The sequence below is a fragment of the Mangifera indica genome, chromosome 7 (genome assembly GCF_011075055.1).
Source record: "Mangifera indica cultivar Alphonso chromosome 7, CATAS_Mindica_2.1, whole genome shotgun sequence".
Classification (NCBI taxonomy): domain Eukaryota; kingdom Viridiplantae; phylum Streptophyta; class Magnoliopsida; order Sapindales; family Anacardiaceae; genus Mangifera; species Mangifera indica.
In genome coordinates, this window is record NC_058143.1 from 7,207,280 (window position 1) to 7,222,333 (window position 15,054).

General features: G+C 31.5%; 1 protein-coding gene across 1 annotated transcript; it reads right to left on the reverse strand.

Annotated features, from left to right (window-relative positions):
• Nucleotides 1–7,627: 7,627 nt before the first annotated feature.
• LOC123220148 (ras-related protein RABA5c-like) lies at nt 7,628–9,540 on the reverse strand. The gene is made up of 2 exons (XM_044642178.1): nt 9,139–9,540; nt 7,628–8,266 (listed from the first exon to the last, which is right to left on the reverse strand). The coding sequence occupies exons 1-2, from the start codon at nt 9,467–9,469 to the stop codon at nt 7,953–7,955; spliced, it is 645 nt and encodes a 214-aa protein (XP_044498113.1). The 5' UTR covers nt 9,470–9,540; the 3' UTR covers nt 7,628–7,952.
• Between the last annotated feature and the right edge of the window lie 5,514 nt (nt 9,541–15,054).

The following is a 15,054-nucleotide window of genomic DNA, read 5'->3' on the forward strand; positions in this document are numbered from 1 at the left end:
CCAGTCAATTAGTAGGACCGGTTTGTGTGAATTGTTAATTGGGAGTATTACAGGGCATAATTAAAAAGAGAAAAGTTTCCCCGAGCCCTCTAAAATAGGGGAACTCTTGCCATTTTTCTGTAACACATCTAATGGTTAGGAGAGGTTACACCAAACATTGACGCATAAAGGTGGATGACTCGTAGGGAAAATCTAAACTTTGTGCAAGCATTAGACACTTTATGAAGCATAACATAAAAATACCACAATCATCAGAACCCTCGCCCTACTGGGGGACACCTTTTGCTCGTTGTAACACCAAGTGATCTACTTATAGTGTATGCCTAGAGGTGGCCCAAAAACTCGTCACCTCTAATAATACTAGTATCAATGTCCTGTAGGGTCTCATCTGTTGTGCGAGCCTATCATGTCTACCTATGTAAACTACCTTGGAGTCGTATATGGTGATTGACCAATCATGAAAATCAATAACTCTGACAACCCAATGGGTATAATCAAAGTTTATAGGTATAAAAACCTATAAACATTGAGAAATTATAATGGATAAATGTGTTATATATAAGTTAATTCAAAGTAAATTATAATAAAAACACACATATATTATACCCTATCAACCTCCCTTCATGGTTTGTAAAACAAATAGGAGGTGTAATCTGCCTCTATTATCTTCGTGAATAGCTCAGACCATTTGTACGTTTCTGACAGTGTGGTATTCCAACTATCATATGCTATCCCAATATGTCCTACAAAGAAGGTGTGAGCCATCATCCAACTTTATGGAATGATGGTCTACTACTTATGTTAGTGCTGACATAAGTGCGAAGAAAGAATTTACATGTTGAAATGGATATAAAACATGAATTGTATAATGTTTTGATGAATATATAAAATATTTAACCAAATTCTATGGATATAGATCACTTATATCATCGGTCAACCACTTGTGTAGCTTGACAACAATCCTTTAAAATGTGGCTTTAGAATTCACTCTAATGCAATAAACCTCGTGGTCGTTAGATGCTGCAGCTCCAATGTACCACATGAGAAAAGATTCTTCAAGCTCTACAACAGAAGATGGAATGGTTCAAATTTGTCGTTTAGCTATCAGTTTGATTGGATTTGTATATGAAGTGTGAACAAGCAGACTCTTTTGGATGACCCTACCATGAGTAGTCCGCACCAACTAAAAATAACATAAAATTGTTAATTCAATACTTAATCTTAATTAACAAATACGATTAAATCAGTTAATGTTACCTTATTGATATACAATAGAGGAGGTTTGGCAGGAGAATCTTTGGATGAGGGAGGTGATGTAACTGAAGGGCTAATCAATAATACCCTATACGAATAATAATAACAAATTGATTAATAACATTTCATATAAAATATAGTAGCATTTCATATAAAATATAATAACAACAATTAATTACAAGCCTCATGTAGGGGACATGATGGAATTGAAGGGTCAATAGGTGAAGCCCGTCTAACTGTCATCAGTACCCTCCACGAAGTTAATATACATATTAGAAAAATGAGTAAATACAATTTATAGAGGAAATAAATGAGATGTGGCTTTGTCACTTAATTAACTGTAGTTGGTCTTATACGTATAATGATATCCTCTAAACAAGTCATACGATCTTCTAATCAAGACATTTGAGAAGACATCTGCTTTGCATAATAGACATCTCATCTCACAAACAAAAAATCTCATGTAATATCATATTACCCTAGTGGGTCAATGCACCATCTAATAAGGATAGAATAAGTGATGCAGTTGATGGGCACTTATGTGTGGGGTGACCAATAGTAGGGTTCTAAACCTTAGGAAGATATGTGGTCTCGGTGGTTGGGGTCTGAACAACAGGACATGTAGTATGCTTCGTAATAGGGGCTTGTACATTGTTAGGTGTCTCAAGACTAACGGCATATATATCAACGGGTGGCATCATCAAAGATGCTCTATCTTTTGTCGAGGAGAATAAGGAGCGCTGGGGATCCAACATAGCCATATATGTAACAATGTCCGCATACCATAGTGTAACCTCCTCAATTGGTAATGATTAGAGCAAGAAAGTAGCATCAACCTACTCAATCACATATAAAATTAAACCTATTTGCAATAATCAATAAATCATTTAACTAATCAATTAACAAATACAAATTTTATCATTAGTGAATACAGTTCCCATATAACTCCAACTAGGAACATCTCGCATATGCTACCTGAACATGCGTGAAGACGTATGGATATCAATCTAGTTCATCCAATTATACAGAGTGTCGATTGTCTCACATATCCAATACTGCAATGTAAACATTAATGGTTAAATTCAATTAATTTTTTCCTTGCCAATCAATATATATAATCAACAAATATATTCATACCTGGAATGTAAGAGGGGAATTCATAGATTTCATAGTTATGCATGTCAGGCATTGGCTAGAATAGATTTTATCATTGCTCTGAGACATCAACTTGAATATTATTTTCCACACTGGAACACCTTACAGGTAGGATGTAAACTGGTCCAAGTGATCAACCAATTGGAGATACTCTAGAGATACCTTCTTTCATCAGTTATTCCCTAGTAACACCATATGAAAACAATACAATAAGGCCATTTTGACGACATCAATATCGTCATCCCCGCATGGTCTAGTCAGGAAAACACACTCTAAATCATAATATTGCATCTTTTGACATTCCCAAAAATAGGTATTCTAAATCTTATCTCTGGATCTGCGTGGAATATGTGATGAAAGTGAAGTGATTCGACTGAATGATAGGCTAATCATGACAACAAACTTGAATGGATAGAATCTTATGTCCAGTAACACCATATGAAAACAATACAATAAGGCCATTTTGACGACATCGATATCGTCATCCCCGCATGGTCTAGTCAGGAAAACACGCTCTAAATCATAATATTGCATCTTTTGACATTCCCAAAAATAGGTATTCTAAATCTTATCTTTGGATCTGCGTGGAATATGTAATGAAAGTGAAGTGATTCGACTAAATGATAGGCTGATCATGACAACAAACTTGAATGGACAGAATCTTATGTCAACCCTATTAACGCTGAACCAAAACTCATTTATGCCTAAGCCCCAATATAATTTTTATAACATAAATAAGTGCACTAACACTTTATTGAACCTAGTATCTAGTAATTAAAGGAGATATCAAAATCAAGTCCTCTCAAACAACCTCAACTGCTTTGGTGTCAATGTAGATCTAATCTTTAATTAAATGTCGAAATACCGTAGAATTGAAAAAACATAAAAAAAGTAGACTAAAATTTAAAAACTATACATCCAAAAACCTTAAAATGATAAATATAAAAAAACAGACTTGAAATTTGAAAACTATACGTTGAAATACCTTATAATGATAAAAACTGAAAAATCGATCAGAAATTCGAAAATTACATATCGAAATACCCTAGAATTGAAAAAAATCGAAAAATTGAATTAAAATTTGAAAACTACACATTGAAATAACCTAGAATGACAAAAACTGAAAAATTGATTGAAAATTACAAGTCAAAATTCTTTAAAAATTGAAAAAAATAAAAAACTAAACTAAACTTTGAAAACTACATATCTAAAAACTTTAAGATGATAAATATAAAAAAAGGGATTTGAAATTTGAAAATTACACGTTGAAATATCCTAGAATGACAAAAACTAAAAATTTGATCGAAAATTACATGTCAAAATTCCCTAGAATTGAAAAAAATAAAAAACTAAATTAAAACTTGAAAACTACACATCCAAAAACTTTAATATGATAAATATAAAAAAAGGGACTTGAAATGTGAAAACTACACATTGAAATACCCTAAAATGACAAAAACTAAAAACTCGATTGGAAATTCAAAAATTACAGGTCAAAATACCCTAAAATGACAAAAATAAAAAAATGAACTAAATATCAAAAACTAAACATTGAAATATCCTATAATGTCAACAATTGAAAAATCGATATAAAATTCAAAATTTAGAAGTCAAAATACCTAAGAATGATAAAAATAGAAAAAATGAATTGAAATTTGAAAACTAAAAATCGAAAAACCTTAAAATGATAAATATAAAAAAACGATTTGAAATTCAAAAATTAAATATTGAAATACCTTAGGGTGACAAAAACCGAAAATTGATATAAAATTCAAAAATTACATATCAAAATACCCTAAAAGACAAAAATAAAAAAAAGGAGCAAAAATTTGGAAACTACAAGTCTAATTATCCTAGAATCACAAAAACCAAAAAATTGAGTTTAAATTTGAAAACTATATATTGGAAAAACCAAGTATGAAAAAAAAATAAAAAAAGAGACCAAAAATTCGAAAAGTACATATCGAAAATCTTAAAATGACAAAAATAAAAAAAACCGATATGAAATAACACGTGCAAAAATCATTGAATGAAAACATTGAAAAACAACCAAAAAATTTGAAAACCACACGTTAAAAACTCTAAAATGGCAAAATCAAAAAATGGATCAGATATTTAAAAACTAAATGTCCAATTACCCTGGAATGTCAAGTAATGAAAAATTAATTTGAAATTCGAAAACGACAAATCGAAAACCCTATGAATTAGAAAAATAAAAAATTGAAATTGAAATTCGAAAACTACATATCGAAAAACCTTACAATTAGAAAAAGTCATAAATGTTTATAAAAATTCGAAAAGTACATATCGAAAATCTTAAAATGACAAAAATAAAAAAAAACCGATATGAAATAACACGTGCAAAAATCATTGAATGAAAACATTGAAAAACAACCCAAAAATTTGAAAACCACACGTTAAAAACTCTAAAATGGCAAAATCAAAAAATGGATCAGATATTCAAAAACTAAATGTCCAATTACCCTGGAATGTCAAGTAATGAAAAATTAATTTGAAATTCGAAAACGACAAATCGAAAACCCTATGAATTAGAAAAATAAAAAATTGAAATTGAAATTCGAAACTACACATCGAAAAACCCTACAATTAGAAAAAGTCATAAATGTTTATAAAATATTAGTTTGCCCCTTACAAATTTTCCTCTCTCCTACATTTCCAAAATGTTTAAAAACTCGTAATCCTCCCACACCCCCCCCCCCCCCCCAAGGGTTCCATAGGTGTTACTGTTTGAAAAATCAACATTTGCTACCTCCCGGTGCTCTTTCAGGGAAAACTATTCCAAAATTTACAATTTCTCCCTCCCTAGTGTAAATACTATTTAGAAACTCACATTTTTCCTTGTCCCCTGTGCCATTGATTTAACTTAAGAGATATTTATCAAACTTGGGATTCCCCAAGTTTGCAAATATTCTCTAAGGTGAATGCTGACTTCAAAATCGGCCAATTCTTCTACCAAAATCATAGTTTCTGGCCACCATTTCAATAAAAAAACGATTAAACACAAATATCCCTAAACTAATTCATAAAAAACAACTAAGAACCAAGCCACAAAATCAAAATTTCAAATTCAAAAACCCTAAACTAAAATCATGTAAAATCTTACTCTAAATTTATCAAATCTAAATATAAAAATGATTCGAATAAAATAAGAGATGATTCACTCACCTTCTTCATCATTTTCGTTGTTGAAAAATATCAAAAATTTTATCCAAAAATCAAAAAAGCTGTCGTTGTAGAAGACCCGTGGAAGAGACTTGTGGGATTTCATTTTGTGCACAATTGAGCAGAAAAATTTTTGGGTGAGATTATGAAAATTTTTAGCCTTTTATATGAGGGTATTTTGGTAATTTCAGGTAAATGGGGCGTTTTCACTTAAGTCCAAAAGAATGGAACAATTTCATTTAAACCTTTGATGTTTAGACAAATCTATTTAATTTCCCTTTAAAATAATTTATAAAACAATGGATGGATTTTATCCCTACTAAAGGCTATGGTGAAAAATTGAATTAGCTTTTGGGATTAGGATTAATTAAAGGCCAAACGACTATTTCCCACCCAAGGTTTAGCGTTTTCTCAAAAGTCTCCCTTTTAACTATAGAAACACCAAACACCCACCCATGGCCGGTTAGATTTAACCAAACCCTAACGGTGGTAGGGGTAAAATCATCATTTTTGCTATAATATTAAAAATAAACTAAAATAGAATCTAATTTTGCCCCCCTAAACTTTAAAAACTGAAATTTTCCCCCCGCCTAAGTTTTAAAAAATTGCAGTTTCACCCTAGGGTTTGGTTTTGAAATCTCCGGCGACCTCTCCGGCTCCGTTGCCGACGGCCGCTCCCTCCCGAAGCAACCTCTCCTTCCGGCGATCTCTTTCCTCCCATTTGGAGGTCCGATCGGCGCCCGGAGACGTCGTGGGAGACGAAGAACTTCGTCAGACGTTAAGGTTTGGTTAAATCTAACCGGCCATGAGTGGGTATTTGGTGTTTCCATAGTTAAAGGGGGGACTTTTGAGGAATACATCAAACCTTGGGTGGGAAATAGTCGTTTGGCCTTAATTAAATTAGGCTTAGTATAGATTGAATTAATAGTAGAGAGATGCTATTGGCCTCCCATCTTTTATATTAAGAACCCTAATAATGATTTTTTTCTTAATTACAAATTCATCCTTACTATAATTTGATCCAAACTACATCCTTACTATTACATGAGAATAAATTATAAATATACTAATGATAGAGAACATATAGCATTAAGAAAAATTACAAATACAAGGGTATTTTGGAAACTAGTGGGACGTCGTTAAACATTTAAATATGTTTACAGGAGAAATTAAATAATGTACAATGTATTGGTTTTTATAAGGCTGGTGTACGAAATTATTTATAAACGGTCATTATTTGTTTAATAATAAAATTTTATGTGTATATTTTTAATATATAATTTATATATATAAATAATATTTTATCATATAATTAAATAATTTTGAATTAAAAATAAAATAACACTTAAACATATAATAACATATTATTTATGTATCTAATTTGTGTATAAAAAATATGTACACATAATATTACTCTTTTTTTAAACATAAATATAAAATTTTTTATAATTGAAATTTAAACTTATTTATTATCAAATACAAAATTTTAGCTTTTATTCGTAATTAAATTTATAGACCAACTGATGCTTTAACTGACATGAAAATACATTCATTTTCGTTCAAATTGATGAAGAAATAAATAAAACCGAATTATTCCAAGTCAAATATAATTTAACAGTGAGGTTGGATTTGAGTTAAACTCAAACAAAGAGTCAGCTCAAATCCAAAACAACTTACTCAAATCAAATTTAACTCCTTTAAAAAAAGTGAATTTGTTGATGACTTTTTAACAATTTGATTGAATTGAGTTAACTTAACTCAATCTTAAACTACAGCCACCACTTATCAAAATCAAATCGTTAAATCTAAATCACAATCAATCTTTGAGTCTGTTCGAATTATATCCAATCTTGCTTTTAATTAAATTTTGGTTCCAATCCTAATAAACCCACGTGTACGGGTAGGATTATTAATCCCACTCCATCGGTGATATCTTTTAGATTTTTAACAACCGGTAGTTCTTTGAAATCCACCAGACGTGGGACACCATCTTTATCACCAATGTGATTAATATATATTAATTCCAAAAATCATATGACGTTAATATGCTAATCAGTGGCATGGAGGACGCCATAGTATTATTAATGTGATCTGACTTTACAACTCGTATTACAAGGAAATTCCATATTTTTTATTTTCTTTATTTTCAGAAATGCATGAAAATGACGCTAAATATATTACATGAAATGAAAATTCTGCCATGGCTTTTGGAGCACAGTGATTTCCTTCTTGATTTCTATTAAAAGAGAGAAAAGACTAGTATACATATCTCTTTTGATGGTTGCTAAAGTGAGGGGCCAGATGGGATAGCATTTTGAGGGAGCCCTTTCTTGACTTATCCCAATATGGAGAATTAATATCTAAACACAACATGAGTATTTGCTCTGAGTTTGCTTTAAACCATTATTATTCACAAGGCTTACCCTGTTGATGCTCAAATCAGCTTTGTAGGAATCTGAATCCAGCACTTTCCTGCTTACATTGTTATAGATCTCTCGAATCACAATCTCGAAAGCTGTTTCAACGTTAGTAGAATCGAGAGCAGATGTCTCGATAAAGAACAATCCCTCTGCTTCTGCAAGACTCTTGCCTTCTTCCACACTCACTTCCCTGATGCTCTCCAGATCACATTTGTTTCCAACCAACATCCTTGCCACGGTTGTATCCGAATGAGCTGCATTGTTATTCCAAGAACAGTGCAAGAATGTTTAGAATGCCAATAATTCAGAGGTGGCATCAGAATAGAAAACTAAATAGACAATTGGTAGAAAGCTATTCAAGATAGTGAACTAGCTGTCCAAAGATATACCAAGACAAACATGACCCTGCCAAATCAATGGATTAAACAAAGAACTAGATTCTCATCAATCAATCATTAAGTACCAAATTATATAGTTATGCATTGCTATGAAAGGTTTAATAACAGAGAACCCAGCTATATTTGTTATGAATGCTGTTCCAGGGAAACAACAATCTCCTTTGGCAGACCCTAAAAGGGGAAAAAAAAAAAAAAAGATTCCACCTCCTTGGTTCAGTATTTTCACACTCAGTGACAGGTTCAGCAGAACAAACTTGTACCTAACGCTTCAATGTCAACGGAAATTACACAAGCCCAGAATCTTCACCTTCAACAACCCCAAACCTAACTTTTCATATGAAAAATAATCTGAGATCATAGATGACTTTTCAATTCTTATTTTGTCTTTAGATTAGAATATTTATCAGCTTCATAAAGAAAATTTCCACGCAATTTAGTTATTAAGCAAATAATTAATCCAATTCAAGAGAAAAAAAAATGTGAGAATATGCAAATACTCAAACGCCCACCTTTCTCTCCAATTAGAGCAAATAAATTACAAGATAATTGCAATTACCACCCTTGGATTGTGATAACAATAAAACTAAATGCACTACCAATTCAAACTAATTTGTGTCTTAAAAATAATTTATCATTATTTGATTGAGTGATTTTGAATTAAGGATAAAACTGATTAAGATGGTAAAGTTTTTCAATTTTATGTGGATTTAAGGCAAAGGAGCACTTACTGTTGAGTTCATCGAGCCACCTGGACACACTCTGAAAAGTAGAGCGGCGACTAATATCGTAAACAAGAAGAGCGCCAAAAGCTCCTCTATAATACGCAGAAGTAACAGCACGAAACCGTTCTTGTCCAGCTGTATCCCAGAGCTGAGCCTTCACTTCTTTGCCGTCAATTTGCAGGCACTGCGTCTGAAACTCGACGCCAATGGTGGCTTTTGAATTAGGATTGAATTCATTGCGCGCGTATCTGGAGAGTAAATTGGATTTGCCAACGGCTGAGTCTCCGATTATTACAATCTTGAAAAGGTAGTCTTCTCCTCCTCCGTCGTGCGTCATATTTCAAATGGAAATGTAAGCATAACAGATTTGTTTCAAATTGTGGACGTCTTCGCTTCAGACATTTGGCTCTACCACTATAAACTATGTGCTTCCGTCCCACTTCTATTATCCCGCGCGTGAGTTTCTTTCATATTGGTAAAATGTTGACTTTCCTTCTCGAAAAAAATTGTGTTTAGGAAATTAGAATCTGCTTGATTGGGTTTAAATCAATATTAAACCATAATACAAATAAGGTTCAATGTATTTTTCTGTTTGATTTAAAATTTAAAATAATTTGATTTGATCTAAAATTTTTACATATTATTTTTTAGGTTAATTTAAAAAAGTTTTTTAAATCACATCAAACTAAATTGTATATATCTTTATCTAAATTTATTTAAATATTAAAAAAGTGTATTTTTTCTGTATTAGCATTGAAAAAATGAAAAATATAAAATTTATCATTTTCATAATTGATAAAATCTTTTCAAAATATTACTTATTTTGTCCATATTAAAGAACTTGTTTTAAGTTTTTAATAGTTTGTTTATGTTATAATTTTGAGTAAGAATATTGATTTGAAATAAAAAATAGTTAGAAAAAAAAATTAAATATATATATATATATATATATATATATATATATATATATATATATATCAATTATTCTCATATTTAAGGGAAGTTTTCTACTAAGATATGAATGTTTAACAAGTAAGATTTTGGGGTGTATTGGTGAAACATTTTTTTCATGTATTAATATTATACTTGCATTGAGTTGTAAACCAAACTTTAATTTCAAAATTCCTTTTTAAAATAATGTAAAAATATACTGAAAAGGATCATGTAATGGTTTGATGGTTAGAAATATGTATAAAATGTTTAGGGAAAAATTAACTCTTTTTCGGATGTGAGTTGGAAAATGGCATATTTATAAAAAGTCTAAGAAAATGGTTTTATTTGAAATTATTAACACTTAACTTATGTGAAATGGTTTTATATTATAATAAAATAATTTATAAATTATGACTCTTAGTTAACATATTTATGAAGATGCTTATGAAGTATATTAGTTTGCATGAGAATATTTTACAATGATGTCTATTTATGTTTTAATCACAAAGATGAAGTAGATTAAAATATTAATTTTGTAATTATTTTAATTAAATATTTTGAAGCCTGGTCATTATATTTTAAAATTATATTAAATCTTTTTTGTCTATTCAGTGATCTGTAAAGAAGGAATTTTTGAAAAGCATTTATAAGAAAGAAAAACCTATTTAATTAATGGAAACAATGTAAAAAAAACAAAATGAGAGTGTGTAAAACAAACAATGGAAAGGCGCGTGGTTGGAGAGTTTGAAACTGAGTAGAAATAATGACGCGTGGATATAAACGAATATATAAGCATTAGTGTTGCGCATGTAGTGCCTGCTTTGATTATGACCTGCACGACTTCCTTTTAGTCATCCAACCATAGCCAAAGGACTCTTTTCCACCAAATGATTGGTGTAACTCATTTTCACCCGATGATTATAAAAAATTTAAATATTTATTATTTTATTATTACTATTAAAATAAAATTATTATTTAATAAAAATATTTTTAAAAAATTTAAATTCATTACATTTTCCCTTTAGATTTAAAAGTTTATAATTGCCCCCTACATTTCTCTCACTTGAAGTTTAATAAATGACTATTTTTCTATATAATTTGCATCTTTTCCCTTGTCACTTCTTAATGGAGATCAAAGTATTGATCAAGTCCAACAAAACAAATATTCCCAAGATCCTTTGCAAGGAATCAGTGGTTCAATGACTAGTCAAGGACAAAGAAGATAAAAGAGGTTTTACAAGACTTAATCATTGAGATGTATGACAAAGAGGTTGTTCTAGAAGTTTCCAATGCTACACCAAGGATAATCACTTATCTTTATGTGCAAGATATCTTAGAACTTGAAGAATAAAGCTTGGAGTCTATGATATAATTCCGGCCTAAGCTAAAGAAAAGCTTAAATAAAATGATTAGGTGTTTTGGGTTGTTAGATTTTAAGTTAAGGCTAAATATACATATAAAAGACTTAACTTCTTGGGTTATTTGGGCTTGTAGGCTAGCCCATGTCTTGATGTATTAGTTAGGTTTTTTACTTTGACTTTTATGCTTAGGATTATGATGATTACATGCCTATATATAAAGGCTACAACTATAAAAAACAGAAAACAGACATATCATTAATAATTTTGAGGTATTTTCAACAAACTTTGCTTTGTTTCTTTGTGTTCTTGGAAGAATACATCATCTTGACTTGTTAAAGGAGTGATCAACTTTTGTGGTGTCTTAAGGTTGGGGTTTTTAAGGACTTAGTTTTCTTAGGTTTCTAATCTAATTGATCCAACTTGTTTTCTAGCTTTTCTAGGGTGTGCATAACAAATTAACTCAAGGGTTCTTAGGGCAGGTCACCTAGCGGGTTCTTTATTATTTGGTATCAAAGCCTTGGTTCTAGAAGTAGGTTTATGTTTCTTTTATCTATCTTTGTTTAGTACTTTTCTTTGTGCCTTATTCGTTCCTTGTGTTCCTTTTTGCTTAGTTTTTCTTGTCTGTGCTAATCAGTTTCTTGATCTTGAAGTTGTATTAATTTTGTTTGTGTTTGATTTGATTAGATATTAAAAAAAGATCAGAACAAAAAAAAAAAAAAGAAAAAGAAGTTGTGTTTGAGTTGAGCAATGCATCATGATTCTTGCCATCTATTAGTACAGTTACACTCTGACTTTAATTCTTTGCAAGTATCAAGAGGATATCTTAAAATTATAAGTTTCATATTCCTATTTGAATTATTCATAAGAAGATCTTCTTTCTTTCTTCTTTTTTTTTGGATTTGGCTAATTGACTAATTCAAAGCAAGTTGTATATGTCTTTTGCGCTAGGAATTCTTTTTCTAAATTATATAACAACTATCCTACTACATTAATTAGTCCTAATCCTCATCAAATAAGGAATTCTTGTGTCTCAGTTATTTCAATTTCATGCTCCATATATTACTTAGCCTATTTCAGTTCAATTGTGCATATATAAAATTATTTTTTGCTTCATTTTGCTCTGCTCCTTAAGTCCTTGCATTTTAGTGATTTCCTTTACATGTCTTTTGCTTCCTTTTGAAGTTTTCTTATTTTCTTGGATCCGTTAATTAATTTTTTTATTTTATTTGTTGTTTGCCTTAACTAAGTTTTTAAAGTTCTAATTTTTAGACTTGCCACCATATAACTGATTGCTCCTTGTGATTTTGTTGATCTTGATTCTTTTAAAAACATGAAATGGGTTGGCTTAAGTGAAAAAGAAAAAAGAGAGAGTGGTGAGATCATCATCGAGAACAGAGTGAAACACGAGCGATAACAATCTGGTTTTAGTGCAAACACGTGAGGGAGTGTGTGAGGGACAAATTTCTTTTAATTACTAGTGTGCTTTGCAGGTTGTAAACATGAGTAGTGAAGGAGACCAACACAATATGGACATGAAGTTTTGGATGAAGGTTGTTACCGAGCAATTTAAGCTAATAAATGTAAGGCTAGACTGTTTACAATCACCTAGCAAATCCAAATCTTCTAAGAGACGTGTGATTGAAGAAGAGGAAGAGAAAGAATCAGATTATGAAGAATTAGGCCCAAGAAAAGGCTAGAAGGTTATTTCCAAAAGAGATAGCAATATAGGCAGCATAAAAATGAAAATTCTAGTATTTCAAGGGAAAAATGATCTCGAGCTTTATTTGGAGTGGGAAAGAAAGGTTGATCATGTATTTGATTGCTATAATTATTCCGAGGAGAAGAAAGTAAAGCTAGCAGTCGTGGAATTCACCGATTATGCAAGTATTTGATGAGACCAATTAGTGATAAATAGGAGAAGTAATGGTGAGAGGCCAATTCGTTCATGGGAAGAGATAAAGTTGGTAATGCGCAAAAGATTTATACCTAGCCACTACTACAGAGATTTGCATAAGAAGTTACAAGGGCTGGTTCAAGGGTCTATGAGTGTGAAGGACTATTACAAGGAGATGAAAATAACTATGATTAGAGCTAATATAGAGGAAAACTGAGAGGCTGCCATGGTAAGGTTTATTGGTGGTTTGAATAAGGAGATTGTTGATGTGGTGGATTTGCAACACTATTTGGAGATGCAGAAGCTATTGCACAAGGTTCTCAAGGTGGAGAAACAAATCAAGACTAAAGGGTCCAAATTTGGTTCGTTTTCTAGTTTTACATGGAAGACAACTTGGAAAGACATCAAATCAACCTCAAGGCCAAAAGAAGATGCAAAGCCAAAGGATTCAGTTGCTATTTCTAAAGGTAAAACCGAAACCAAATTTTCTTCTAAATCTCGTGATATTAAGTGTTTTAGGTGTCAAGGGCATGGACATATTGCATCTCAATGTCCAAATAAAAGAGTTATGATCGTGTTAGAGAATGGTGACATAGAAAGTATTAGTTCAAGTGATATGACATGCCACCATTAAAGGATTATTTTGATGTTGATGTTGAAGAACCCGTTCATGGAGATATGTTGGTTGCAAGGCGCGCACTAAATATTCAGCCTAAGGATAATAATGATGAGGAGCAACGTGAGCACATTTTCCATACAAGCTGCCACGTTAAAGACAAGGTATGTAGCATGATTATTGATAGTGGAAGTTGTACTAATATTGCTAGTACTTTGTTGGTAGATAAGCTTAATCTAGAAACCTTCAAGTATCCTAAGTTGTATAAGTTGCAATGGTTGAATGAATATGGAAAAATTAGAGTAAACAAGCAAGTTTTAGTTGCCTTCTCTATTAACAAGTACAAGGATGAGGCTTTTTGTGATGTGGCACTAATGCATGCTGGTCATATACTTCTTGGCGACCATGGTAGTTTGATAGGAAGATTACTTATGATGGCTATAAGAATAAATACTCTTTTGAATTTAATTATTGGGTTGTTATATTAACTCCTCTCAAACCTATTGAAACATATAAGGATTAGATTAAGATAGTAAAAAAGTGCAAAATGAGAGAACAAGAGGAAAAGAAAAAGAAAGAGAGTGAAAGGTCAAAAGAAAAGAGAGGAAGTGAGGCCGAGAGGAAAAATTCAAGTGAAAAGAGTAAGACCGAGAGAAAAGGAGAGAAAAGTAAGAGAGCGAGTGTGTTTGTCAGAAAAGTGATGTTAAAAGTGCTATGATTCAAAGGCAGCAACTACTTGTACTTATGTATAAGGATGTTTGTTTTCTTACTAATGACCTTAACCCCTCTTTGCCTAGTATGGTTATTTCGTTATTGCAAGAGTTTGAAAGCTTGTTTCTCGAAGAGATTCCCTATGGATTACCTTCTTTAAGAGGTACTGAGGACCAAATCGACTTCATACCTAGGGCTGCCATACCAAATCGACCTGCCTATAGAACTAATCCTAAAGAGACAAAGGAGATACAAAGACAAGTGGATGAGTTGGTGGAAAAGGGATTTGTTAGAAAGAGTCTTAGCCCATGCTCAGTTCCTATCATTCTAGTCCCAAAGAAAGATGAACATGGTGCATGTGTGTAGATTGCTAAGCTATTAATAAGATCATGGTAAAGTATAGACAT